This window comes from Oncorhynchus clarkii, chromosome 5 (assembly GCF_045791955.1).
Source record: "Oncorhynchus clarkii lewisi isolate Uvic-CL-2024 chromosome 5, UVic_Ocla_1.0, whole genome shotgun sequence".
Classification (NCBI taxonomy): Eukaryota; Metazoa; Chordata; class Actinopteri; order Salmoniformes; family Salmonidae; genus Oncorhynchus; species Oncorhynchus clarkii.
This window is the reverse complement of record NC_092151.1, coordinates 62,767,518-62,794,471: the sequence shown is the minus strand read 5'-3', so window position 1 is coordinate 62,794,471 and position 26,954 is coordinate 62,767,518. Positions and strand designations below refer to the sequence as shown.

The following is a 26,954-nucleotide window of genomic DNA, read 5'->3' as shown; positions in this document are numbered from 1 at the left end:
GTCCAGTGCTCTAACATCCATGGGAATGGAGAAGGGCTGAGTGGAGATGCCCAGCTTGGACGTCAGAGTAGCGTCCATAAAGCTCGTGTCAGCCCCAGAGTCGATGAATACCCAGAGAGATTTTGACTTGTTCCCCCACAGCAAAATGGCATGAAAAGGGGTGCGAGTAAGGGGAGAGGAAATGTTCGCAGTATGGCCCACCAGAGTACTCGCTCCTACCGGTGAGCCTGGTCTTTTAGTAGACAGGTGGAGACGAAATGACCAGTAGTCCCGCAATACAGGCAACTCTTAGTCTGAAGCTTGTATAGCCGTTCGGCTGGAGACAGTATAGCTGTGCCTAATTGCATTGGCTCGGGAAGAGGTGAGTTGGCAGACTTCGGAGACTCTCGGGGAACTCGGGTAGCCTAAGGTTCTCTTGGAAATGGAGCCGTCGGGGACTTGCGGGATACCTCGGTGGCGAGTTGGAATCCTTGGGCAGCCGAGGGAAATCGAATCTCCTCTCCTTCCTTCGTTCCCGTAGTCGCCCATTGATCCGAATGGTCAAGGTGATGAGATAGTCGAGATCCGTCAGTAGTTCCCGGGCTGCAAGCTCGTCCTTTACCTCCTCTGATATTCCGTGCAGGAACATGTCAAACAGCGCTTCCAGGTTCCAGGCACTCCCAGCTGCCAACGTGCAGAAATCCACTGCATAGTCTGCCACACTGAGGGAGTCTTGTCCGAGTAACTTCCGGGCAGCCTCTCTCCCAGACAATGGAGCATCGAAAACCTCTGCCACTAACTCCTCCAGACTGAAACATACGGCCAACTGTTGGTCTCATACTGTGATAGCCCAGGCAAGAGCCCTCCCTGACATCAGCGTGATGAGGTATGCTATCTTAAAGCGGTCCGAGGCAAAGGAGGAGGGCTGCAGCTCGATGATGAGGGAACACTGAGCGAGAAACGCACGACAGGTGCCCAACTCTTCATCGAAGCGTTCCGGGAGAGGTAGGTGGGGTTCCAGAATGGCCGGGGAGGTGGTGCTGCTAACAGCCGGGATACTGAGGGGCTGGGAGGTTACTGTCGTGGTAGGCTTCCTAACAGACAACCAGCGGAATTGCGCCAGGAATGTGTTCAACGCTCAGTCATGGCGTTCTGCCAAGGTCTGGAACCCTTCCATAAGACCACGAAACAACTCCTCGTGCCTTCCAATGGTGGCTCCTTGGGAGGAGATGGAGTTGTGGAGCTGGTCCGAGTCTGCTGGGTCAGTCATGGCCAGTTCGTACTTTCATGTTTTAGGGAAGACCCAGATGCAGACAGTGTCAAAGTAACAAAAGTGTATTACTAGAACAGGGGGCAGGCAAAACGACAGGTCAAGGGCAGGCAGAGGTCAGTAATCCAGATCAGAGTCCAAAAGGTACAGAACGGCAGGCAGTATCAGGGTCAGGGCAGGCAGAGGTAAATAATCCAGTGTGGTGTGATATGGTACAGAACAGCAGGCAGGCTCAGGGTCAGGGCAGGCAGAATGGTCAAAACCAGGAAAACTAGAAAACAGGAACTAGCCACAGACAGGCGCAAGGGGAAAACCACTGGTAGGCTTGATGGACATAACGAACTGGCAACAAACAAACAGAGAACACAGGTATAAATACACTGGGCATAATGGGGAAGATGGGCGACACCTGGAGGGGGGTGTCGACAAGCACAGACAGGTGAAACAGATCAGGGAGTGTCAAAGACGGCATTGTAACTGGTTAAAGGTACACTTGCTGTTTCCTTTATGAACCTTAGTTGTTAAAAAAATATGAAAATGCTGATGGAAAATGGTGTCCCATAAAGTATGCATATTTAGCCTTCTTGCCATTAAAGCTAGTTAATCTTAAACCTAGGCGTCCGGCTAGCGGGACAACTTCCGGTGACACTGGAGGGCATGCAATTCAAATAAATAATCATACAAATTATGAATATTAAACATTTAGGTACATACAAGTGTCTTATATCGGTTGAAATCTTATATTCTTGTTAATCTAACTGTACTGTCCAATTTACAGAAGCTATTACAGTGAAAGCATGCCATGCGATTGTTTGAGGACGGCGCCCTGCATCAAAATATTTTTGCACAGGTTTCATAAATTCACAAATAGCGTTTAAATATTCACTTACTTTTTGAAAATGTTCCTCTGATTTGTCATCCAAAGGGTCACAGCTATAACATGTAGTGTCGTTTTGTTAGATAAAATCCTTCTTTATATCCCAAAAAGTCAGTTTAGTTGGCGCCATCAATTTGAGTAATCCACTCATTCAACATACAAAGAAAGGAGTCCGAAAATCTAACCCTAAACTTTGTTTCAACAAGTCAAAATGCATTTCTATATATTCCTCAGATACCCTAAAATGTCATCAAACTATAATATTTCTTACGGAAAGAAGTATGTTCAGTAGAAAACTGATTTTAGCAGCTGCGTCTTGTCTTGGTGCGCGCAAACACGGATTTCCAAAATCTGTACTAAAACTGTTATTTCTTATTCATTATTCAAGTTTCAAGCCTGAAACCTTGAACATAGACTGCTGACACCCAGTGGAAGCCACAGGAATTGCATCCTGGGAGGTAGAATTGAGTATGCCCTTATACCGGCCATTGGAAGAGCATGGTCTCTCTCTCTCTCTCTCTCTCTCTCTCTCTCTCTCTCTCTCTCTCTCTCTCTCTCTCTCTCTCTCTCTCTCTCTCAAAAAAACAAAACAATTTGGTTGGTTTTTCTTTGGATTTTCTCTTACCATATCTATTGTGGTATACTCTCCTACATTATTTTAATATTTATACAAACTTCAAAGTGTTTTATTTCCAATGGTACCAATTATATGCATATCCTGGCTTCAGGGCCTGAGTTAACAGGCTGCTTTAAGAATGGAAATGATGCCGTTGCAGCCTTAATGGATGATGCTTTATGTACCTAGGCTAACTTTAACAGACCAATAAGAAAGAGAGTTCCAAACCTCTCTGCCAATAACAGCTAGTTTTCAGTTTTCCCCTCCCCACTCCCAGATAGTCCTTCTTGCTCAAGAAATTGCTCTTTGCTAAGAAGCTATTTATGTTTCTTTTTGACCATTTTAATTTAAAACAATCAGAGTAAGGTACTTAAGTACTTAATTGTTACCAAGAAATGATTTGATATCAAGATAAAAACGGCTGCATTGGACCTTTAATTCATCAAACGTCATGTATTTAGTACACTCCCTCTCCTTTGGGACCTCTGTCTCGAGCAGCCCTCCCCTTGTGCTCTGGCAGCCTGAGCCTACGTAAAATCATTTGGTGAGGAGAGAATCAAGAGGGATCTGCTGGCTTGGACGTTGGCCTTATGGTTAAATCCAAACGCAAGACGATATTAAATAGCCACTGTTTTGTCAGAGAAAAAGAGAAAACGATATCTACAATGCCAGTTATCGAACTGCCCAGTAATAACCCAGAAAGTGAAAGGTGAGTTATGATAGTGTAATTTAGTTAGTAATTTATATTTAGCTAACTCCAGAAGGGCTATGCTAATTCATTAGCCACAGAGGCCTACGCAGCTAACGTTAGTGCCACTTGTTTACAGGGGATATTAGCTATGTATCTAATAACGAGTACGTGGAACAATATTGTTCTAAACTCGTTATTTATCTTAAAGTTGAATAACTGTATTTAGCTTTGATCGATGCCTGTATAATTGTGCTTATTAAAGTTGAATAACTGTATTTAGCTTTGATCGATGCCTGTATAATTGTGCTTATTAAAGTTGGATGCGGTTCGAACAATAATTTGTCATTTAGCATTCTGCGGATGTTTTTGGCTAAGGACAGGTGTTCGGTAGCTAACTAGCTAGCCAGTTTACCAGCCAATGTTCGTTTACTTGCTTTGTCGACAATGTACTGTTTACTTGCTTCATATGTGAGATTAAGAAACAAACGATCTAACGTTACGGCAATATGTTTCTCAATAATAGCGGAATTAATGGACTGACCCATGTTATTTCGTCGAATGTTCTGGGAGATGTTAGTAAACTAGTTAGCCAGCTGGCTCGCGATTTTAAAGCAATAGGCACACAGCCATGTCGTTGTCTATACCGATTTCAGACAAGATGTGGTGTGTTACCAGTAAAGAAAATATTTTAAAAAAGGCAATGTTTCCTAAATACATTTTTTTTTTTTACTCCATACATTTTCCCTGACACCCAAAAGTACTCGTTACATTTTGAAAGCAGGACAAGAAAATTGTCCAGTTCACCCACTTAATGATCGAGCAGACTCACTAAATACAGATTTTTGTCTGTATATGAAAAGGATACTAGCTACTGTTACTAGCCATTACAGCAAATATTTAACTTGCAACCCTTCGACACTTGTTAGCTGCTCACCTGCCGGTATCAAGATCATATCTGTTCACTCACATTCAATGTGATTTATTAGCCAATAATTGTTTGGCCAATTTAAAGCTTTGATGGCTTGAATGACTGTTATCCTAGTTTAAGAATAACATGAGTGACAGCTAGCTAACTTACCTATTGGCCAGTTCCCAGTCAGTACTTGTGCCTAAAAACCAAAGTACCGGATGTACATTCTCTAAAGGTAGGTCATTTAGCTAAAAACAACCTAGCTATTTTCACATTTTGTTTTGGTCAAGTCTGTTCCCAATGGGTGTAAAATGCTGTTATTTATGGTCTGTTATGTTGGTGGGGCATTGAGCAGCAGTCTGTTTACTAGATGAAGAGGCCTCTTGAAACGTAGTCCCCACCATTTTAAGTGATTTGAGTAGAGGTTAGGTGTCCATGAATGCCTCAATTATTTCCCTTTGACCTAATATCTATTTGTATTTCTCTGCGAGACAGTATTTTTCCACATCGCATTCATTCAACTGTTAATGGCTCTTACGCAAGTGGTGGAGACTCATCTCCCACCTGACTAAGCCAGTTGTCACAATTTAAGCCTCTTCATGAATATTGCCTACTGTGTAGCAGAGTGTAATGGGGATTTTAAGGAGTATTGTGAAGAGGCTTAACTTGGCATAGAATAGCAGTGCTGTTGAATCTGCGGGAACAACGTGCAGGTGGAATGCGAACGGACAGGGATTTGACATAAGGATGCTAGTTGGATATTATTTGCGATCTGGTCATGCAGTTTCCAAAGGAACCTTATTCACTAGGACCACTTATTAGGGATTCCAGTCAATATGCCGCACAAATGATGAGCCTATGACGCCATCATGACGATGGTTGAGGTATATCACTGTTACTCAGAGGTTGAGCTCCAAGGTTGACACAATGCTTCTTACTTTGCTTTCACATGCCTGCTCCACATATAACGCTGGAGTGGTGTTTGCGTAAGAGCGCGTCCGTGAGCAGTATGCCACCCTTAATGGGGGTTGTTCACTTTTCGACCTCTGAGAATTGGCATACTCATCTCTCCTAGCGCAACCCCCACACAAAAGCTTATTCTGAATCTTAACTAGAACACACACTCACGTTGTGGCTTATGCAAAATGGCTGATCGGTGGAGTGGGTAATCTGGCACATGTCTCAATGACGTAAGAGGTTGGTGTTTTTGTCCTCCGTGCAGACTTGAATTAGGCCAAAAAACAACACACTATTTTTACCACCCTCATTTTTAGCTGAAATTGTTCTCAGTATTTTTCCATTGACATTGTCACCACCTTTTTTGCCACACGGAGCAGTCATCTCTCCCCATAGGCTACTCCTACTGTGACAGTCCTCTCTGATTAATCAGTGATGTCAACTGGGAATCAATTACAAAGGTAGCATTCAACCTGAGGGAAGGCAGTCATTTTGTCATAACTCATTGGGACATCCTGTTACCGAATGTGCTTTGTTGCCAACAAAGCAAATAAAATATCTCCTGCCTGTTACTTATTTAGCCTCAAGCAAAGTGTTCCATTCAGACATGTAAAGATTTAGTCAGTGGAACAGTTTGAACTTCAATCCTTTGTCCTGGTTAGGGTACCTATTCAAATTACAATGTTTTACCATATTAGTCATGTGAGGTACATGGACTAGAATGATGATACATAGACTTCCAAAGGGACATTTTTCCTGGTCTCCAGTTAGGCTAGCTCATAGTCAGTGAATCCTTGAGGAATAATGGCTCAGTTCTTCTGTGTCCTCCAGTCCGAGGTGGTGTTCCCGCTGTTGCAGTAACCCGTGTCCGGGGCCTCTGTGGTGTTCCTGATGCCCCTCACCCACCCCTAAAGATCCCAGGTGGGCGAGGGAATGACCAGCGGGATCGCAATCTTTCAGCTAAGCTATTCTACTCTGTGAGTCCACTCTCTTCTCTTTCTCCTTCATCATCTGGTGTTAAGCTACCTGTATCAAACCTCTCTTCATACCTGCTAATTTCTGCATTCTCCTGCAGGATGCTCGGTTGCTGGTTCTTGAGGAGCCGCCCCCCGCCAATGGCAGAGTGCGTTTCCTGCTTTTTGAGCCTCGTTGCTCAGAGGGCAAGCACTGTGTCTGGAGGGGGGTGCTGAAAGGGGGGAACATCTACATCGAGATCCCCCCTGGAGCTCTGCCCGAGGGCAGCAAAGACAGGTCAGTGATCCAATGCAAGTACAACCCCTCGTTGTCCTCTGGTTTTACTTTAGACTGTTTTTGTTGTCTTTTAAAGGCGCAATATGCAGAAATCACTCTGCCATTGCCGGTGTGTAAAATTCTACAACTAGTGTGGAGAGTCATTGTACCATCTAAACTGCTGTGAAATCTTTCATTAACCAAGAATATAGTATATAGTATATCCAGATGCAAAAAAATTAAATTTTCGGACAGGGACGCATTGAAATGGCACACACAGAATGGATCTACCGCTTATCAGACTTGCTTACAATGAGAATGACAGCTCTATAACTCAAATTTCTATGTGAATTTGGTCTGGTCGCGCACAAAGATGCATATTGCGCCTTCAACTTGTTTGATGTTGTTTCATGGTAGATGGACTTAGTTTCTATTGCTTGCTGACTGCAATGCACTACCTTCATAACTCATTGACTTACTTAATCTCTCCAGTTTCGCTCTCCTGCTGGAATGTGCGGAAGAGAAGCTGCAGGTTGACCATGTCTTCATCTGCTTCCACAAGAACCGAGACGACAGAGGTAAGTCACTGTGTGTGTCTGCTTTCAGTCAAACACCTCTGTTAATACTTTATGTGCTTTGTTATGAGGCAGTTCTCTCATTGTCCTTTTCTCTCTTCAGCATCTCTGCTGCGTACCTTCAGCTTCCTGGGCTTTGAGATTGTGAGACCGGGTCATCCACTCGTCCCTACCCGCCCCGATGCTTTCTTCATGGCTTACAGAATCGAACGAGACTCCTTCAACGATTAATAATGGGTCACGCACATGCCACAAATGCATATATATATATATATACACACACACGTTAGCTTTTACATACCCTTCCCCATCCCACTTCATCACTTAGGGAAAATAAATATGATCAAAATTCATTAAGGTCAAGATTTCCTGTGAAATAGTTTATTTACTTTGATGTGATGTATTACAATGACATTTGAACTAGTGTGTAATGTTAAACCAAGAATGTATCCTTATTAAATCTGGGAAATGTTTCCTCAACACTGTACTAATTTCCATGTGTAGTACTGATTTCCTCCTTCCCCATCCACTACAATGATCATCTCTAGGCTGTACAATTTATGGTGAAAATGTCCATGCTGCATATTCATGTTATGTTAGTTATGTTTTCTTGGGTATTTCAAGTTGATTTTCATGTTTTATATTGATTTGATTTTAATGTGTGCATGAACTTTGATTTCTAGTTTTGATCCACTTGACTGAAATCTGCATGTTGTAACAAGTGCCCGAATAAAAGTGCTCACCTTAACAATAAGGCATAAATCCACTTGTTATGTGTTTAGGAATTGGGGAAAGGGCATTGAAATATGTGTAACGATTTTACAAGACGTATTTTGTGGGCACACGTACCAGAGTTGTAGAAGTATCTGTTTAAACTCGATCAGTCTGTGTTGAATTTAACATAATGCACTTTAAGTTGATCTTTTAAAATCTTTAATGGGGCTCCTTGGATCCATGAAATGTTAATTATAGAACACAGTGCATATACATTTGATTTGGAGCTGATATGTCATTTGCTCAATATCCTTGGAAAGCAATACTGTGGAAAAATGTCTAATAAAAAAGCAAACCTTTAATGCATTCCAGATGTTCAAGATAGATTCTGACAACATGAACGTTAAATATCATCCACATTTTACATTAGATTAGAGCAGGGTATCCCTAAGTCTGTCCGGGGACCCCACCCGGGTGCACATTTAGTATTTTGCCCTAGCACTACACATCTGATTCAAATAATCAAAGCTTGAGTAGTTATTTTAATCAGCTGTGTAGTTCTAGGGCAACAAACAAAACGTGCACCCAGGGGGGGGGGGCTCAGGACCCAGTTTGGGAAACCCTTGATTGGAGAATCATTAATTCAAGTGGTGTTAACTTCAATTAACAGATATGAGTAATCACAACTTCTTGTCCATTGTGTTGTGGAGTCCTAGTCGAGCTGTGGCCCTCATCACAGTTTCAGAGTCAGTGAAGGAGATGTACTGTAGACACAGGCAGTGCTCCCAGTCCAGACTGGGCAGGTCCTGGATCAGCCCTCTCTCTGCCAGCTTCAGCATCAGAAGGGCCTGCTTGACTGACAGCCAGTTGTGCAGAGTGGAAGGCACGGTGGCATTTACCCTGAAGAGCTCAACACGTGGACCCCAGAGCAGAGCCTGCAGGACCCCCACTACGTCTGCTATCTGTAGCCCACTACCCTCATCCTGAAGCCAGGAGGCTAGTTGGAGAAGCCCTGGTAGATATGGGGAGCTCTGGATGGCGCCATCTGAACTCTGTGTATGTTGAGAGGGAGCATTGTCAGAGAGGTACAGGCAGTACTCTAGCAACACTCCGAACTGAGACTGTATGGATAGAGGTGCATGAGCAGGCTGAAAGAGACTGGGGTCACTGTGACTGGTGTGATTGGTCAACGCCACACGAGGGGTTCCCCACTTTCTCCATAGCTCCTGAATCTCTCCTTTTATCTTTTCATTCTCCAATAACTCCATTTCTTCACTTCTTCCACTTTCTTCTGCTTTGTCTGCCTCTGTTTCCTGCCCTCTCTCCCTTGGCCATACCAGCAAGATGCCTTGAGCCTTCAGCTCAGCGCAGGTGGCTGCATTACTCCACAGGTGTTGTAACCCCAAGGCTAACTGTAGCAGCAGAATACTCAGTTGCCTTTCATACACTAATGGTTTAAAGCTCCGCAGGAACCTTCCCTCTTGTACAAAGTCTTCCAAAGTAGCCTGTGGTAAGTCTCTCTCAATTGTCACTGCATATCCCTTGAGCAATAGTGAAGCAACTGTAGGTCCACTGCTCTCTTCAGACTCCGCTTGACTTTGGTCTGCCTCAATTCTGCTCTCATCTGGTGATTCTGTCCCTGTCTGATCAGACTGTGAGGAGTCTGAAGTGGTTGTGTTTTTGGTTCCAGGTTCTTTCTCCAGTGCTGGGCATGATGGGAAAGATACAATGACCTGCTGAATGTTGACATTGGGCGGCACTGAGGTAGGTTGAGACAAGGGGCCAACTTCACTGCTTACCTGGGAATGAAACCGGGGAGGAAATTAGAACAAAAAAAAAACCTTTCACTTCCTTAACAAGGCTTAGTCACATTAAAAGTTGTTTTTCTCCTCTATTGTACAGTCATATCTGATTCATTCACAGTCTAACAAAAGACCCCTAATCTAAAATTAGGATTCCCATTAGCTGCTGCTAAAACAGAAGCTACTCTTCCTAATGCTAATAAGCCTTTCTAAGACATGGATGTTTGCTGTTGTCTGTACAGTCTGTTGGGTTGCTCAACACCTGTTGACAGTTCAGAGGAAATGTGTCACTGGAGTCGGGGGTTGCCAAACTTGCTATATAATGGTGCAAAACATGACTGTTGCTTGAGGTAGAGCTTAGAAATGAGCCCTTTTGTTGATTATCTCTTCTTTGGCTTTTGGCCTTATCGTGGCTTTTTACATTTGGTGCAGCTGTGTTTGCATTCTGCTTGACTTTTGCATTGTGCACATAACTCGAGTATGAATACTGCTTGAGCATGATGCATAAACTGCACAAACTTATTTACAACCACAGACAGATGCTGGCACTAAGACCGCAGTCAGTCAGCTGTATAAGGAAATAAGCAAACAGGAAACCACTCACCCAGATGTGGCGCTCCTAGTGGCCGGAGACTTTAACGCAGGGAAACTTAAATCAGTTCTACCAAATTTCTATCAACATGTTAAATGTGCAACCAGAGGGGAAAAAATTCTAGATCACCTGTACTCCACACACAGAGACGTGCACTAAGCTCTCCCTCACCCTCCATTTGGTAAATCCGACCACAACTCCATCCTCCTGATTCCTGCTTACAAGCAGGAAAATTAAAGCAGGAAGCCCAGTGACTCTGGCTATAAAAAAGTGGTCAGATGAAGCAGATGCTAAACTACAGGACTGTTTTGCTATCACAGACTGGAACATGTTCCTGGATTCTTCCGATGGCATTGAGGAGTACACCACATCAGTCACTGGCTCTATCAATAAGTGCATCGAGGACGTCGTCCCCACAGTGACTGTACGTACATACCCCAACCAGAAGCCATGGATTACAGACAACATTCGCACTGAGCTAAAGGGCAGAGCTGCCGCTTTCAAGGTGTGGGACTCTAACCTGGAAGCTTACAAGAAATGCTGCTATGCCCTGCGACGAACCATCAAACAGGCAAGGCGTCAATACAGGGCTAAGATTGAATCATACTACACCGGCTCCGACGCTTGTCTTATGTGACAGGGCTTGCAAACTATTACAGACTACAAAGGGAAGCACAGCCGTGAGCTGCCCAGTGACTACCAGATGAGCTAAATCACTTCTATGCTCGCTTCGAGGCAAGCAACAATGAGGCATGCATGAGAGCATCAGCTGTTCCAGACGACTGTGTGATCACACTCTCCGTAGGCGACATGAGTAAGACCTTTAAACAGGTCAACATACACAAGGCTGCGGGGCCAGACGGATTACCAGGACGTGTGCTCCAAGCATGTGCTGACAAACTGGTAGGTGTCTTCACTGACATTTTCAACATGTCCAACATTGAGTCTGTAGCACCAACATGTTTCAAGCAGACCACCATAGTCCCTGTGCCCAAGAACACAAAGGCAACCTGCCTAAATGACTACCGACCCGTAGCACTAACGTCAGTAGCCATGAAGTGCTTTGAAAGGCTGGTAATGGCTCACATCCACACCATTATCTCAGAAACCCTAGACCCACTCCAATTTGCATACCGCCCAAACAGACCCACAGATGATGCAATCTCTATTGCATTCCACCCTGTCCTTTCCCACCTGGACAAAATAAACACTTATGTGACGTGGCAGATGTGTTGATACCTACCCTCACCACCTGGGGGCGGCCCGTCAGGGAGTCCAGGATCCAGTTGCAGAGGGAGATGTTTAGTCCCAGGATCCTTAGCTCCTTATTCATTGACTACAGCTCAGCGTTCAACACCATAGTACCCTCAAAGCTCATTACTAAGCTAAGGATCCTGGGACTAAACATCTACCCCAGGTGGTGAGGGTAGGTATCAACACATCTGCCACGCTGATCATCAACACTAGAGCCCACCAGGGGTGTGTGCTCAGTCCCCTCCTGTACTCCCTGTTCACCCACGACTGCATAGCCAGGCATGACTCCAACACCATCATTAAGTTTGCAGACAACACAACAGTGGTAGGCCTGATCACCGACAACGAAGAGACAGCCTATAGGGAAGCGTCAGAGACCTGGCCGTGTGGTGCCAGAATAACAACCTGTCCCTCAACGTGACCAAGACTAAGGAAATTATTGTGGACTACAGGAAAAGGAGGACAGAGTACGCCCCCATTCTCATCGATGGGGCTGTAGTGGAGCAGTTTGAGAGCTTCAAGTTCCATGGTGTCCACATTATCAACAAACAAGAATGGTCCAAACACACCAAGACAGCCTATTACCCCTCAGGAAACCAAAAAGATTTGGCATGGGTCCTGAGATCCTCAAAAGGTTCTACAGCTGCAACATCGAGAGCATCCTGATTAGTTACATCTCTGCCTGGTACAGCAATTGCTCAGCCTCTGACTGCAAGGCACTACAGAGGGTAGTGCGTACGGCCCAGTACATCACTGGGGCTAAGCTGCCTGCCATCCAGGACCTCTACACCAGGTGGTGTCAGAGGAAGGCCCTAAAAATTGTCAAAGACCCCAGCCACCCCAGTCATAGACTGTTCTCTCTACTACCGGACTGCCAAGTCTAGGACAAAAAGGCTTCTCAACAGTTTTTTACCCCCAAGCAATAAGACTCCTGAACAGGTAATCAAATGGCTACCTGGACTAATTGCATTGTGTACCCCCCCCCCCCCAGCCCTCTTTTATGCTGCTGCTACTCTCTGTTTATCATACAGTGCAAAATTATTCAGCCCCCTTAAGTTAATACTTTGTAGCGCCACCTTTTGCTGCGATTACAGCTGTAAGTCGCTTGGGGTATGTCAGTTTTTCGAGAGACTGACATTTTTTCCCATTCCTCCTTGCAAAACAGCTCGAGCTCCATTTGTGAACACAGTTTTAGTTCTTTCCACAGATTCTCAATTGGATTGTCTGGACTTTGACTTGCCATTCTAACACCTGGATATGTTTATTTTTGAACCATTCCATTGTAGATTTTGCTTTATGTTTTGGATCATTGTCTTGTTGGAAGACAAATCTCCATCCCAGTCTCAGGTCTTTTGCAGACTCCATCAGGTTTTCTTCCAGAATGGTCCTGTATTTGGCTCCATCCATCTTCCAATTTTAACCATCTTCCCTGTCCCTGCTGAAGAAAAGCAGGTGATGCTGCCACCACCTGACAGTGGGACTGGTGTGTTCAGCTGTGTTGCTTTTACGCCAAACATAACGTTTTGCATTGTTGCAAACTTTAAACAACACTTTTTATGGATATCTTTAAGAAATGGCTTTCTTCTTGCCACTCTTCCATAAAGGCCAGATTTGTGCAATATACGACTGATTGTTGTCCTATGGACAGAGTCTCCCACCTCAGCTGTAGATCTCTGCGGTTAATCCAGAGTGATCATGGGCCTCTTGGCTGCATCTCTGATCAGTCTTCTCCTTGTATGAGCTGAAAGTTTAGAGGGACGGCCAGGTCTTGGTAGATTTGCAGTGGTCTGATACTCCTTTCATTTCAATATTATCTCTTGCACAGTGCTCCTTGGGATGTTTAAAGCTTGGGAAATCTTTTTGTATCCAAATCCGGCTTTAAACTTCTTCACAACAGTATCTCGGACCTGCCTGGTGTGTTCCTTGTTCTTCATGATGCTCTCTGCGCTTTTAACGGACCTCTGAGACTATCACAGTGCAGGTGCATTTATACGGAGACTTGATTACACACAGGTGGATTGTATTTATCATCATTAGTCATTTAGGTCATCATTGGATCATTCAGAGATCCTCACTGAACTTCTGGAGAGAGTTTGCTGCACTGAAAGTAAAGGGGTTGAATAATTTTGCACGCCCAATTTTTCAGTTTTTGATTTGTTAAAAAAGTTTGAAATATCCAATAAATGTCGTTCCACTTCATGATTGTGTCCCAATTGTTGTTGATTCTTCACAAAAAAATACAGTTTTATATCTTTATGTTTGAAGCCTGAAATGTGGCAAAAGGTCGCAAAGTTCAAGGGGGCCGAATACTTTTGCAAGGCACTGTATATGCACAGCCACTTTAACTATACATTCATGTACATATGTACATACTACCTCAATTGGCCCGACCAACCAGTGCTCCCACACATTGGCTAACCAGGCTATCTGCATTGTGTCCCGCCACCCACCACCCTCCAACCCTTCTTTTACGCTACTGCTACTCTCTGTTCATCATATATGCATAGTCACTTTAACCATATCTACATGTACATACTACCTCAATCAGCCTGACTAACCGGTGTCTGTATGTAGCCTCGCTACTTTTATAGCCTCGCTACTGTTTTTCACTGTCTTTTTTTTACTGTTGTTTTTATTTCTTTACCTACCTATTGTTCACCTAATACCTTTTTTGCACTATTGGTTAGAGCCTGTAAGTAAGCATTTAAGCTGTAAGGTCTTCACCTGTTGTATTCGGCGCACGTGACAAATAAACTTTGATTTGATTTGGAATACTGCTTGAGCATGATGCACAAACTGGTTTACGCATAGAGTAGGCTGGGTTGGCCCTTGGCTTTTGGTGGCAGGGATAAAACATTTAAGTGACCCCCCCTCGTGATTTCAGAGTTTTTGCTGTAGTTAATTTCCTGCAATTATATACAATTTGCCATGGGTGGAGAGAAGATTTCGCAATTTTCTAACACATTTTATGCAATTCTATAAATTGTGCCATGGGGCGGATAAATTTTTTTTGCAGTTTTACAGCGAACTTCCTACAATTCTACAAATTTAACCATAGGGTGGAGAGATATTTCAGCAGTTTAAAACCACATTTCTGCAATTCTACACATTTTGCCATGACTTATGATATCTGAGTGAGAGTGACTAACAAAATCATCGGGGGCCCACTGGTGGTCAGGGTCCCTGGGCTCGTGCCCCGTGTGCCCTGTCAGTAATAAACCATGATTACTAGCTACAAGTTTAGATAACTGGTCAGACTAATTTATAATCTAATGAAAAAATGAATTGTGAAACTGCACCTTGGGTATTCTACTATTCTAAGTCTCAACAGAGTTCCTAAAAACATTTAAAATAATTTGGGTCGAGGGCCCCCTAGCGGCCGCTTAAATCACTAATGCCCTGAGATCATGAGCATAACCTTACCTTAGCTGCGATTATCCTCCCTGGAAACTTTGGGCTATGCAGGCTGTAGTACAGTGAACCTGCTATCTGCTTGGGCTGGTAGTTTTCACACAGTAGGAAATCTTGGGGCTGAAATGCAACAAGGCCTTCGCCGGACTCTCTCATCAGGAGAACCCCAGCCTCCATGCGCTGTTCCATACTCCTCAGGAACAGTAGGTGGCGATGCTGAATACCTTGAGAAATGTCCCCTTGGTTGTAGAAACTGCTGAAGAAGTAGGTAAGCTGTTCATCAGGTGTATCGAAGTCCAGTTGAGACAGCGGCTGCAAGTTGAGAGGGCTCTTCTGGACTGGTCTTTCTTCATCTATCTCTACATGGGGCTGAGTGCCTGCGTTGGGGACCAGCATGTAGAGAGGGTTGTCATAGTTTTGGTGACTGCAGGGTAGTGGGGAAAGGGGACACAGATAGACCCCTGGTAGGGAAAGGGTTCGAGCCAGCCTCTTCTTGGGCACTGGTGGAGGGGTGGTGCTATCTGAGAAAAACCTCTCTTGATGACAGTAAGAGGGGTCTGAAAGATAAAGGGAAATACAGAACATGTAATAGACTTTCCAGAGAAGTCATTGCCTATTTCCACGCTTTGACTCTCTATGATGATCGAGAACTTCTTTAGAATAAGGTAGAGAAATTACAGAATAGTAATACTCTGCAACAACAAAAACATTTTGGCCAATGTTTATCTCAAACTGTTGTTGGATACGTAGATTAAATATTTGACAGAAGGGGCCTCCCGGGTGGCGCAGTGGTTAAGGGCGCTGTACTGCAGCGCCAGCTGTGCCACCAGAGACTCTGGGTTCGCGCCCAGGCTCTGTCATAACCGGCCGTGACCGGGAGGTCCGTGGGGCGACGCACAATTGGCCTAGCGTCGTCTGGATTAAGGAAGGGTTGGCCGGTAGGGATATCCTTGTCTCATCGCGCACCAGCGACTCCTGTGGCGGGCCGGGCGCAGTGTGCGCTAACCAAGGTTGGTTGGGTTGGGTTGAGGACGCATGACTTTCAACCTTCGTCTCTCCCGAGCCCGTACGGGAGTTGTAGCGATGAGACCAGATAGTAGCTACTAAAACAATTGGATACCACGAAATTGGGGAGAAAAATGGGGTAAAATTTAAAAATAAATAAATATTTGACAAGAGCTACTGTATTCAGTTGAGCTTGTGACAAACATGTGGACACAAACGTTGTGGTTATTTATCAGCATAGGCCTGGTTTCAGGTGTCACTTCCTCCCATTCAATTCACATGAGAAAAGGGAAGCAGGACAAGGAAGGAAAATGAGAGGGTAAAATACAAGTGCTTTCTATTTAATATTTCAGCTGGGAAAAAGCAAATACCTAAAGAACTTATATCCTAATCCATTTTATAATTGAAATCAACAGGATAATATCAGTGTCTGATAAAGGTAGATGTGTGTTGTACTCACCATAGCGCTGGTGAATGGGACACTGGAGTGCATGGCAATCAGTGGCTGCAGAGAACACATCTGTACAGGTAGAGCCCTGGTGCTGATGGGGCCCCAATGGGCTAGAGACACTCCCATCCAACTCCAGGTCCACACTGGAACCCATACTAGAGCCTCGCGAGTAGAGACTCCTGAGCGCGCACACACACACAATCAGATTCATTAATTGATATGCTGTCCTTTGAACTAGTTACCCAAAATAAGTGCCTACAGTACAGAAACTGCATAGCACTCAGATAGACTCTATGCAGTGTCTTGATAGTTTTTCTGAAGAAGCTCACATTTAAAGGTTCAGTCGAACTGTCAAGACGCTGCATAGAGACTGAGTGCTATGCAATTTCTGTACTGTATGTTTTTGTTTTACCTGCGCTGTTTGATAGGCAACACTGGGGGTCCACTCTGTCTCTCTGCTCCCTGAGTTGCACAATCCATCGCCTGGTTACGGTGTCTCTCACTCAGAATAGCAGTCTGTCAAACTCAAATGGAACTTGAGGTCTCTAATATTATTGCTTAGGTTCACGTTAATATCCTCTCTCCCTCTCTTTCGCTCTCTCTCTCTCTTACTGTCTGTCTGTCTATCTCTGTCTCTCTTTCTTGTGAGAATGTAATTATCTGCTGTTCTGATCTTTGCAGTCTGAGGTTGGTACCGGAAAAGTAGTGCCTGTGTGAGGGCATATCAGTACTTATGCAGTAACCTCAACTACAAAATGAGGAAGAACACCAAAAAAGACACCCAACTTCACACACTCTTTTTTTTCTCTCTCACTTTCCTTTTAAGTTAGATCCATCACACACTTGGTCTCTGCCTCCCTGGTACTTTGTATTTTATGGATTGGATCTCAAATCACATTTTTCTTCTTCAATGTGCTAGCCCCCAATTGCTTTATGATGCATCTTCTTGGTCAAACACGTGTGATCAATCTAATTGCATTAGAAGGGCTGAGAGATGAGGAAATGTTGGACTGGAAAGGAGGCATGGCTGAGTCAAATAGGAATCCTGACTTAATGAGGTGGTGATTAAACAGCTCAGACATACGCTCCTTGTCAGTAGCAACCCCATCATCAACACTGAGGGACATGGGCAGCTGTGAGGAGGAGGGTTTATTCTCCAGGTCTTTCACCATTCTCCAGAACTTCTTGGGGTTAGACCCACAGAGAGAGAACGGCTATTTAAAGTAACTAACTTTGGCCTTCCGGATAGCCTGAGTGCACTTATTTCTCATTTACCCGAACGAGAGCCAGTCAGCCTGAGCATTTGTGTGCCGAGCCTTTCACCAAATGGTGTTCTTGAGGTGGAGTAACTCTGCCAGATCACGGTCAAAGCAGGGGTTGAACCTGTTTTTAATTCTCATTTTCTTTATGGGGGTTGTCTGTTAACAATACCACTGAAAATATCAAAAAAGAAGGTCCAAGTGTCTTTGACAGAGGGCCAGGTCATGAAGGAAGGCTTGTACATTAAAGTTTTTAAGCAAGCGTCTATGACAAATCAGGACAGGTCGTTTAACTGAGAAGCCATTACGAAAACAGTCTGTAAAACAGTGATCACTAAGGTCATTAAAGAAAACACCAGACTGATACCTATCAGGATTATTTGTGAGGATAACATTTAAGGAGAGTAGCCTTTTCTGGGTGTTTGGAGTCATACCTTGTGGGATTGGTAATAATCTGAGAAGGATTTAGGGAGTTGTTTTAGGACTTGGTCAGGTGGTTTAAGCATGTCACAGTTTAGGTCACCTAGCAGGACAAATTCAGACTAATTCAGACTATGTGTAAGGGGCCAGGAGAGACCTTAGGGCAGGTAGGGTACAGGCCAGTGCTGATGGAGGACGACAACACCCAGCAACAGTCAACAAAGAGCTATTTGAAAGCTTAATGCTTAAAACCAGCTATCAAATTGTTTGGGGACAGACTTGTTGGAGACAACAGAGCACCGAAGGCATTCTTTGGTAAAGATTGCCACTCCACCTCCTTTGGAAGATCTGTCTTGACAAAAAAGGTTCTAACCAGAAAGGTTAACATCAGTGTTCAAAACACTATTTCTTAACCACGTCTCAGTAATGACCAACACATCTGGATTAGAGCTGTGAACCCAAGCTTTCAATTGATCCATTTTAGGTAATAACCTTCTAGTGTTAACGTGCAGAAAACCCAGGCTTTTACAAGAGCAAAAATCAGTGAAGAAGATATCAGAGCACAAGTAAGAATTGGGGCTAGCAACAGTAGACGGGCCAGGGTGTACATGCACATTTCCAGATATCATCAGCAGTAATCCAATCAGGGCACGGCAGAGGACAGGGAGAGAGTGTTGATTTTTTATGATATTTCAATGTGCATCAGATGGCAACAAGATCCTATTGTACAGCAAATTCATCAGGTAACATGAATACAAAGCTGGCGAGATGTAGTTAGAAAAGGATGGGAGACCAAGAGTTCATGTAACCAATAGAGTCTGAGTCGCGAGTGTGGGGGGAAAAGACTTCAGTCCCATGGTTGGGTAAACGATCAAGTTCATAGTCAACAAAGCACGCAAAAGTCATGGGGCAAATAGGATAAAGCACAAGAAAAAATGTTTACAGCTTGGGGCAATCCCATTGTAACTTCAAAGAGTCACTCGCCCCAACAAGATAACTTGAGAGTAGCTCTCTATGAGTCCAATATGCTATAAAAGTCTGAGATTTAAAAAAAAAATAGTAGGCCTATAGTAGTTAGTGTTTCTGAGTAAGCTCACGTAATAAGCATCACAAGTTAATTCACCTACATACAATTATGATCAGTCCAAAGTCTACAGTGTGTGTACAGTGGGGCAAAAAAGTATTTAGTCAGCCACCAATTGTGCAAGTTCTCCCACTTAAAAAGATGAGAGAGGCCTGTAATTTTCATCATAGGTACACTTCAACTATGACAGAATGAGAAAAAAAATCCAGAAAATCACATTGTAGGAATTTTAATGAATTTATTTGCAAATTATGGTGGAAAATAAGTATTTGGTCACCTACAAACAAGCAAGATTTCTGGCTCTCACAGACCTGTAACTTCTTCTTTAAGAGGTTCCTCTGTCCTCCACTCGTTTCCTGTATTAATGGCACCTGTTTGAACTTGTTATTAGTATAAAAGACACCTTTCCACAACCTCAAACAGTCACACTCCAAACTCCACTATGGCCAAGACCAAAGAGCTGTCAAAGGACACCAGAAACAAAATTGTAGACCTGCACCAGGCTGGGAAGACTGAATCTGCAATAGGTAAGCAGCTTGGTTTGAAGAAATCAACTGTGGGAGCAATTATTAGGAAATGGAAGACATACAAGACCACTGATAATCTCCCTCGATCTGGGGCTCCACGCAAGATCTCATCCCGTGGGGTCAAAATGATCACCAGAACGGTGAGCAAAAATCCCAGAACCACACGGGGGGACCTAGTGAATGACCTGCAGAGAGCTAGGACCAAAGTAACAAAGCCTACCATCATTAACACACTACGCTGCCAGGGACTCAAATCCTGCAGTGCCAGACGTGTCCCCCTGCTTAAGCCAGTACATGTCCAGGCCCGTCTGAAGTTTGCTAGACAGCATTTGGATGATCCAGAAGAAGATTGGGAGAATGTCATATGGTCAGATGAAACCAAAATATAACTTTTTGGTAAAAACTCAACTCATCGTGTTTGGAGGACAAAGAATGCTGAGTTGCATCCAAAGAACACCATACCTACTGTGAAGCATGGGGGTGGAAACATCATGCTTTGGGGCTGTTTTTCTGCAAAGGGACCAGGACGACTGATCCGTGTAAAGGAAAGAATGAATGGGGCCATGTATCGTGAGATTTTGAGTGAAAACCTCCTTCCATCAGCAAGGGCATTGAAGATGAAACGTGGCTGGGTCTTTCAGCATGACAATGATCCCAAACACACCGCCCGGGCCACAAAGGAGTGGCTTCGTAAGAAGCATTTCAATGTCCTGGAGTGGCCTAGCCAGTCTCCAGATCTCAACCCCATAGAAAATCTTTGGAGGGAGTTGAAAGTCCGTGTTGCCCAGCAACAGCCCCAAAACATCACTGCTCTAGAGGAGATCTGCATGGAGGAATGGGCCAAAATACCAGCAACAGTGTGTGAAAACCTTGTGAAGACTTACAGAAAACGTTTAACCTCTGTCATTGCCAACAAAGGGCATTTAACAAAGTATTGAGATAAACATTTGTTATTGACCAAATACTTATTTTCCACCATAATTTGCAAATAAATTCATTAAAAATCCTACAATGTGATTTTCTGGATTTTTTCTCTCATTTTGTCTGTCATAGTTGAAGTGTACCTATGATGAAAATTACAGGCCTCTCTCATCTTTTTAAGTGGGAGAACTTGCACAATTGGTGGCTGACTAAATACTTTTTTGCCCCACTGTATGTGCACTGGAGGCAAACAAAAGCTCAGGAGAGAGGGGGGAATGTGGCCGGGGCAAGCCAGGGCAGATGTCGGGGAAAAGATTGCCATGTGGGATCAAAGTAACAATGCAGCAGGTAAGGCGAGTACATTTTAACATCTTAGTAATTTAGCAGATGCTCTTATCAGAGCAATTAGGGTTATGTGCTTTTCTCAAGGGAACATCGGCATATTTTTCACCTAGTTAGCTCGGGGATTCGAACCAGCAACCTTTACAGTTACTGGCCCAAACCTGAGGCTGAGTAGGAGAGGAGGCGTTAAACCCTACTTGGACATTCAGTCTTTGGGACGTGGAAGGTTGTTGTTGTGCAGAGAGGGATTAGAATTCATACAGTTATAATAATAGCACACTGTAGGCCTATTGGTTAGCATGAATAGATTTAAACAATAAGGCTTGTAAGTTCATACATTTATGTAGACGCTCTTATCCAGATCGACTTACAGGAGCAATTCGTTTTAAGTGCCTTGTTCAAGGGCACATTGACAGATTTTTCACCTAGTCAGCTCAGGGATTCCAACCAGCAACCTTGCAGTTACTTGCCCAACGCTAGGCTTCCTGTTACCATACTTTCTTACTTTGCAGTAAGCATTATTCTGAAAATGAATATCTTGTTCCATTATATTATTGAAATATATTAGGTAAAGTGCTCTTCAGACAAAGGGTTTTTGTGATCTATTTTTAGAAGTAGGTTTCGTATTTATTCCACAGTGAGGCACAATTCCTCTTCATGATCTATGAGAAAGGAGGCATAATGAGTATCAGTAGAAGGTTGCAGAGTAAACATCATTAGGCCCTAGTGTCCTTTCTCTTAAGAGCCCCTTCATATGCTAAGAGCCACAGAGAACAGGGTCTCCCTACCTCACATACAGCAGATGTTGCATCAGCACACATTGAACAACATGCACTTAAGCTTTACAGACTGTTGGACATGCTGAAATACATCATCCTTTTATGATATGTAACTTTAAATTGTCATCTGAAGAGTGTAATACACCATTTAATATATTCAGGTATCATATGTGTTGTTAATGATAGTGTATGGTGGATTAGGATTTCTGTTAAATTCAGTTGAGAGGATTAAGGTTTAGATTACGCCCCTTAAATAAAACATACAGATGTAAGGCTAGCCATAGCGGGGATCTACAGTATAGTATTCTGGATTTCATGAGATATTGAACTGTCTTGAGAGGAGAATGTTTATGAAAGGATCAGCTTTCATATTCATACAAATGTTTCAATGAGGAGGTGGAGGATGAGCCTGAGGAGATGGTTCATAGTATCTCCTCCTTTGGTGCTGATTCAGTCTGTGAGATACTATATTCTATGGACAGGCGTTGGACAGTAGTTGACCATCTGGAGGCATTGGGTTTAATGTGAATGGCCTGTGTCGTGTGGTGGATGCTGTCTTTATCCTTGTGTAGGCGCCAGAGCCCAGCTTGGAAGAGCAGAGCCTCCTCGTAGGCCATCTGAGAGCTCTGACTCAGGGCGACAAAGCCATGCGGTCTGGTGACCTTGGCAAGGCAAGGTGAGGCAGAGACAGGGCAACTCTGGCGGTCGGGTCGGGCCAGTGCTCATTCTCCAGGAAGGTACAGGGGTAGGATCTCTCCCTGTGGAGTAGAGAACGCTTGTAGGTGAAGGGGTCTGAGATGGTCCAGTGGGCTTTTCGCTCAGGTGAAGACCCAAATCTGGATGATGACGTTGATGTAGAGAGTGAAGAGGATGGTAAAATACATAAACAGCAGGTGTCCACTTCAGGGCCCCCAAAGCCTTCCTATGCACCTCTCCATCATCGCCTTGGGAATGGTGAAGACTGGGAATTGTAAACTGTAACTCCCAAGAGAGCGCATGCTGGAGCGCAACTGTGCCTGCACGGTGTGGAGAAATCCCACATTTCTGCAGCGTTAAAGTGTTTTGTGCAACTGCCAATAGTTCCAATGCTGATGGTGCTGTCATGTTTCTCTTCGTTGTGGCTGTTGTTTGTGTGCATGTGTGTGTGTGTAGGCTAGCCTATGTGTCTCTCTCTCTCCCTTTCAGCAGTGCTATTAGTTTGTGTCTTGGATAGGTTAGATTGGTCTGGAGAGAAAACAGTGGGGCTTTATACCTGTGACTCCCCCTGGAGTACCGTTGGTGCTTTCAAGACAACTATTTGGGGAAAAACTAGGTCAAATCATGACTTCAGTGATCTTCAGGTCGGAAACTCGGAGCTCTCGAAAAATGCCAGAGTTTCCGACTTTTAATTACGAGTTGGAAGACCGTCCAAAACGATTTTCGCAGTCGGCGCTTGTTTTCTTGTCTTCGACTTCCCAGTTGTTTTGAACGTGTGTGCGTAAATGTGACGTGTCTGCCTAGTGGCGGAAGCTCTAACCAAGTTTGGTTATCCCTGTTCAGATGGATGGACGCCACAAAATAAAATAAACACCTTACTGTTTACAAAATAAAACAAAACAAAGCAATAATTTCCCTTGTAAATATTATAATTAGTAGTTGTCATTTTCGTTCAGTTTATTCTATTTATTCAATTCTCACTTTCAATACCATTAGGCTGTGTTTACACAGGCAGCCCAAATCGGATAATTATTCCACTAATTGTTCTTTTGACCAGACAGATCAGTTATTTTGCTACTAATTGGGCAAAATATGAGAACTGGGCTGCCTTGCCTGTGTAATGCTGTGTTCATGTGCTAGTCGTAACTCTGAAATGTCCGACTTGCTAACTGGTTACCTAGTTATACACATTCCGCATTCAAGGAGTTAGCAAGTCTGACATTTCTGAGTTTAGTTCCGAATAGCATATGAACTAGTCACATTTTGCCTACCGAATGCGACAGGCTATTGTCGGCCTATCTGATGTTGGCCCATACCTTTCTACAGATGCTGCCATAATTCATCATTTCGCTAATTAGTGATTCGATAAATGGTCACAGTTAGCCTAATTGTTTGTGTGGGGTGATTGGCTCATCTTCTGCTATTCCGGGGTTCATAAGAACACTGATCACATACCGCTGTTATCAGCTTCCTTCCAATCTATCGCCACATTGATCAGTATGACCTCTGAATGTAGCGTCGCCATCGAACAGGACAACGACGGTGTTGAGGTAATATGGGCAAATTATGTTTGTACTCCGATGAACTTGACGGCAACTTTTATTGTTGAGGTTGTTTAACTTGCTATAACACCTTGAGCTCTTTGCGGCGGGAAACTTTGAACGCCTGCTAGCTTCTGTTGCATCTGTCATCACAAGTGGCTGCACACTAACGAAATGCTCTGGGACACTCCTTTCACGACACGAAGTGACTTTCGTAGCATGTTAGGACAGCATTTTCGCGAACTTATTTCCTAACCTACGTTAATTGTCCTAGCCTGCTATGAAAGTACATTTCATATTGAAGTGTTTCATCAATGCGCAACTAGTTAGCCATCTGTCTGCACACCTTGATATTTTATGCTTGCTTTGTGGCTTTTAAAAAAAATATATATATAGGATTTAACTGACCCATTTTTACCTTCACAGGACAAAGTTGTGGTGAAGAGAGACAGTGTGTTAACCACTGTACTCTGTCGCCTGTCACAGTTTTGGCCTGTCAGGCTAGCGGTAAGCATGTTCCCCAAGCTTAATTTATCTTCAGCTTAATTTATCTTCACTGGTTAGTTTGAATTTTACATGTTGGACATGGGATGGTTGCGTTTCAATAGTTTGTGTCCATAATTGGCCTCCATAAATGTGCCACCATATTAATCCCACAAGCACCTGTCCTCACTTTGCATCTGTCTTGGATATGTGAATTATGGCTTTTAAAGCTCAGTGATTATACTTCCTGTCTGCAGATGCGTGCTCTCCGTGGGTTTTGGTGGCTGTTGGGTTTCTCCCCTTCCGATGAGGCTTTTGTTCCTCCAGAAGAGGATGACAATCCTAGTCCAGCCCGCCACTGTCTAGCAGGCCGCAAGCGTCTGCGTCGAGCCACACGCATCCTGTTGGCCATCCTGCCTCGCCGTCTGCAGAGCGCCCTGGGCTACCCTGTGTGCACCAGCATCGGCTGTGCTGTATCCCCAGGCATGTATAGTCATGGTTTCTATATACAGAATTGAGACATGTGCTTGAAATGGTATGGGGGAATTCTACTATTCATTTGGGTTGTTTTTCAGAGGTGCTTTGCTCCCCCACTAAGCTCTGTGGGAAAGGCAACAAGAGGAAGCAGGATGACATTGATGACGACGAGGAGCAGCAGACCTGGGTTGAGGCACTCTCTCAGGAACTAGAGGATGAGGAGCCTTCTGTTGATCCTGACTATGAGGTGGGTTCTCCTGTTATGGTTTCCTTTGAATGGGCCTAACCCTTCATCTCACATGAATAGTATATGGTCTCTAAAATGCATGCACGCATTACTCATTTCTTCAGTTTCCCGTGGCACATTGATTTCATACTTGACTATCCAGACCTTTCTTTTTTTTGACAGCTGAGTGCAGTGGATACTGACAGTGAGGAGTATAACTCTCAAAATGACACAGAAAGTGACCTCGATGTTTCAGGGAAGGTTGTGATCGATTACCTTAAAACGGTACAGAGTGAGCATCTCGTTGGCATTGCCTTTCATCATTCTGCAAGTACTCTGACTATAGAAGATTGGCATTGAATCTAGTTGTCTTTTTGCCTTGTTTGCAGAATGTTCCTCAGACGGCATAGTGGAAGGTGGCATTTCAGGTACATCTGGTGTGACAAACATTTACTTTTTAAAAAATGTTTTAACATGCATGAGGGTCAACCTATTTGTAATCCTGTTATGATGTTTGACTATTTATATTGATTATGTCTTCTATGGCCCACTTGTAAATTGACATCAGTACTATTTATTGGTCCTTAGGTGCGCCGCCTTCAGTTTTATCACCACCTGTAAGCCTCCAGTGCCAGTATTCACTTTTTGCTTGTTTGTAATTTACTAAATAAAACATTCATCTTTATGTGCAGGTTTATTGTGCTTAGTAGCTTCAGACATGCAGTGTAATAACTGACCAGGAGATGGCAATACTAGATTCTTGTTTTATCCTGAAACATCTAGCAGTGTTGACAAGTGGATGATTTGATGGTTGTCACCATATGTATGGAAACATAAGAGGTTCATGGTTAACACCTGGACAGTGAGTTGCTGCTTGACCCCCTAAGTCTCTGTCAAGTAAGATCCCAGTTGAGCTGCAGGAATGGACTTGTACACTGACTAAGGCCTGTTCCATTCAGTCTACTTACACGTGCATATTAAAACGTACATATACTTGGTGACTTTGTAGCCTCATCTCAACCAGTTTATATTTCCAATGGATATATAATTGCAAATGTCTGTGGCTAGTTTCTAGGTTGGCTGTCAGAACTGTTCAGTGCATGTAATGCCACTACCACCCATAGGTTAAAGACTCCACTCATTATGCTGACCTCTACTTTGACAATCTACTGCGCATTCATACCTTTGCCCATCACCTTTTACGCTTCGAATATTCATGATGCTAAACCGAAGGAGCTAAACTGCTTTGTGTCCCTGCTAAAATACAAGCTTGGTTAGCTAAGAAAGTATCCCACAGTCTCTGAGGAAAGCCACATGGCTCTGTGGTACTTGTCTGACAGGACAGAGGGGGTCAGTAAAGGGCACATGCCCATCCAGGGTGCCACGCTCTAGGCTGAAGAGGACTGTGGTCAATGCAAAAGGGGAGGGTAGGAGGTGTAGAGCACTTGAAGCCCCTCCAATGTATTCCAGGTGCTTGCCCGTTTCATCTGTTCGCCGACTGTAGTGGGTTAGTCTTCGTTCTGTCTAATCAAACATGAGCTGTGAGTGCAATATGAAACTGAGAACCAAATTTGTATTCAACTTAGTTACTAGTGAAATGTAGACTGTAGGTTTAACAGATGTTTGACAGAACCTTTTAGATTGCCTCACTAAGGCTTCTTTCTCTTCCCCCCCCCCCCCCGTGATCTTCAAAATAGAGCTAGACATGACCTTGAGAATTGGAATGAATTAAAAGCTGTTTTTTGGATGTGGGTAGCAAGAGGATGGTGGGGTTGCTTCTGCGAGCAATGTGTGCTAAACACAAAGCAGATGTTGCTGGTCCCTGGGGATTCCCTTGGCTCTCTGGGTGTTTGCAGGAGAGCCTG

At 43.9% G+C, this 26,954-nt stretch overlaps 2 protein-coding genes and 1 pseudogene across 3 annotated transcripts; 2 read left to right on the top strand and 1 right to left on the bottom strand.

Moving 5' to 3' along the window:
* Nucleotides 1–3,241: 3,241 nt before the first annotated feature.
* LOC139409172 (ornithine decarboxylase antizyme 1-like) lies at nucleotides 3,242–8,185 on the top strand (annotated as a pseudogene).
* LOC139409171 (inactive tyrosine-protein kinase PEAK1-like) lies at nucleotides 8,022–17,101 on the bottom strand. The gene is made up of 4 exons (XM_071153955.1): nucleotides 16,747–17,101; nucleotides 16,344–16,513; nucleotides 14,891–15,435; nucleotides 8,022–9,618 (listed from the first exon to the last, which is right to left on the bottom strand). The coding sequence occupies exons 1-4, from the start codon at nucleotides 16,812–16,814 to the stop codon at nucleotides 8,500–8,502; spliced, it is 1,902 nt and encodes a 633-aa protein (XP_071010056.1). The 5' UTR covers nucleotides 16,815–17,101; the 3' UTR covers nucleotides 8,022–8,499.
* LOC139409173 (oogenesis-related gene) lies at nucleotides 9,487–25,722 on the top strand. 2 transcript variants are annotated; one of them, XM_071153957.1, is made up of 7 exons: nucleotides 9,487–9,583; nucleotides 24,330–24,410; nucleotides 24,644–24,869; nucleotides 24,962–25,110; nucleotides 25,273–25,374; nucleotides 25,479–25,517; nucleotides 25,678–25,722. In XM_071153957.1, the coding sequence occupies exons 1-6, from the start codon at nucleotides 9,560–9,562 to the stop codon at nucleotides 25,497–25,499; spliced, it is 603 nt and encodes a 200-aa protein (XP_071010058.1). In that variant the 5' UTR covers nucleotides 9,487–9,559; the 3' UTR covers nucleotides 25,500–25,517; nucleotides 25,678–25,722. The 2 variants fall into 2 exon arrangements, with proteins under 2 accessions (XP_071010058.1, XP_071010057.1); XM_071153956.1 differs by lacking the exon at nucleotides 9,487–9,583 and adding an exon at nucleotides 23,810–23,912.
* Nucleotides 25,723–26,954: the final 1,232 nt, after the last annotated feature.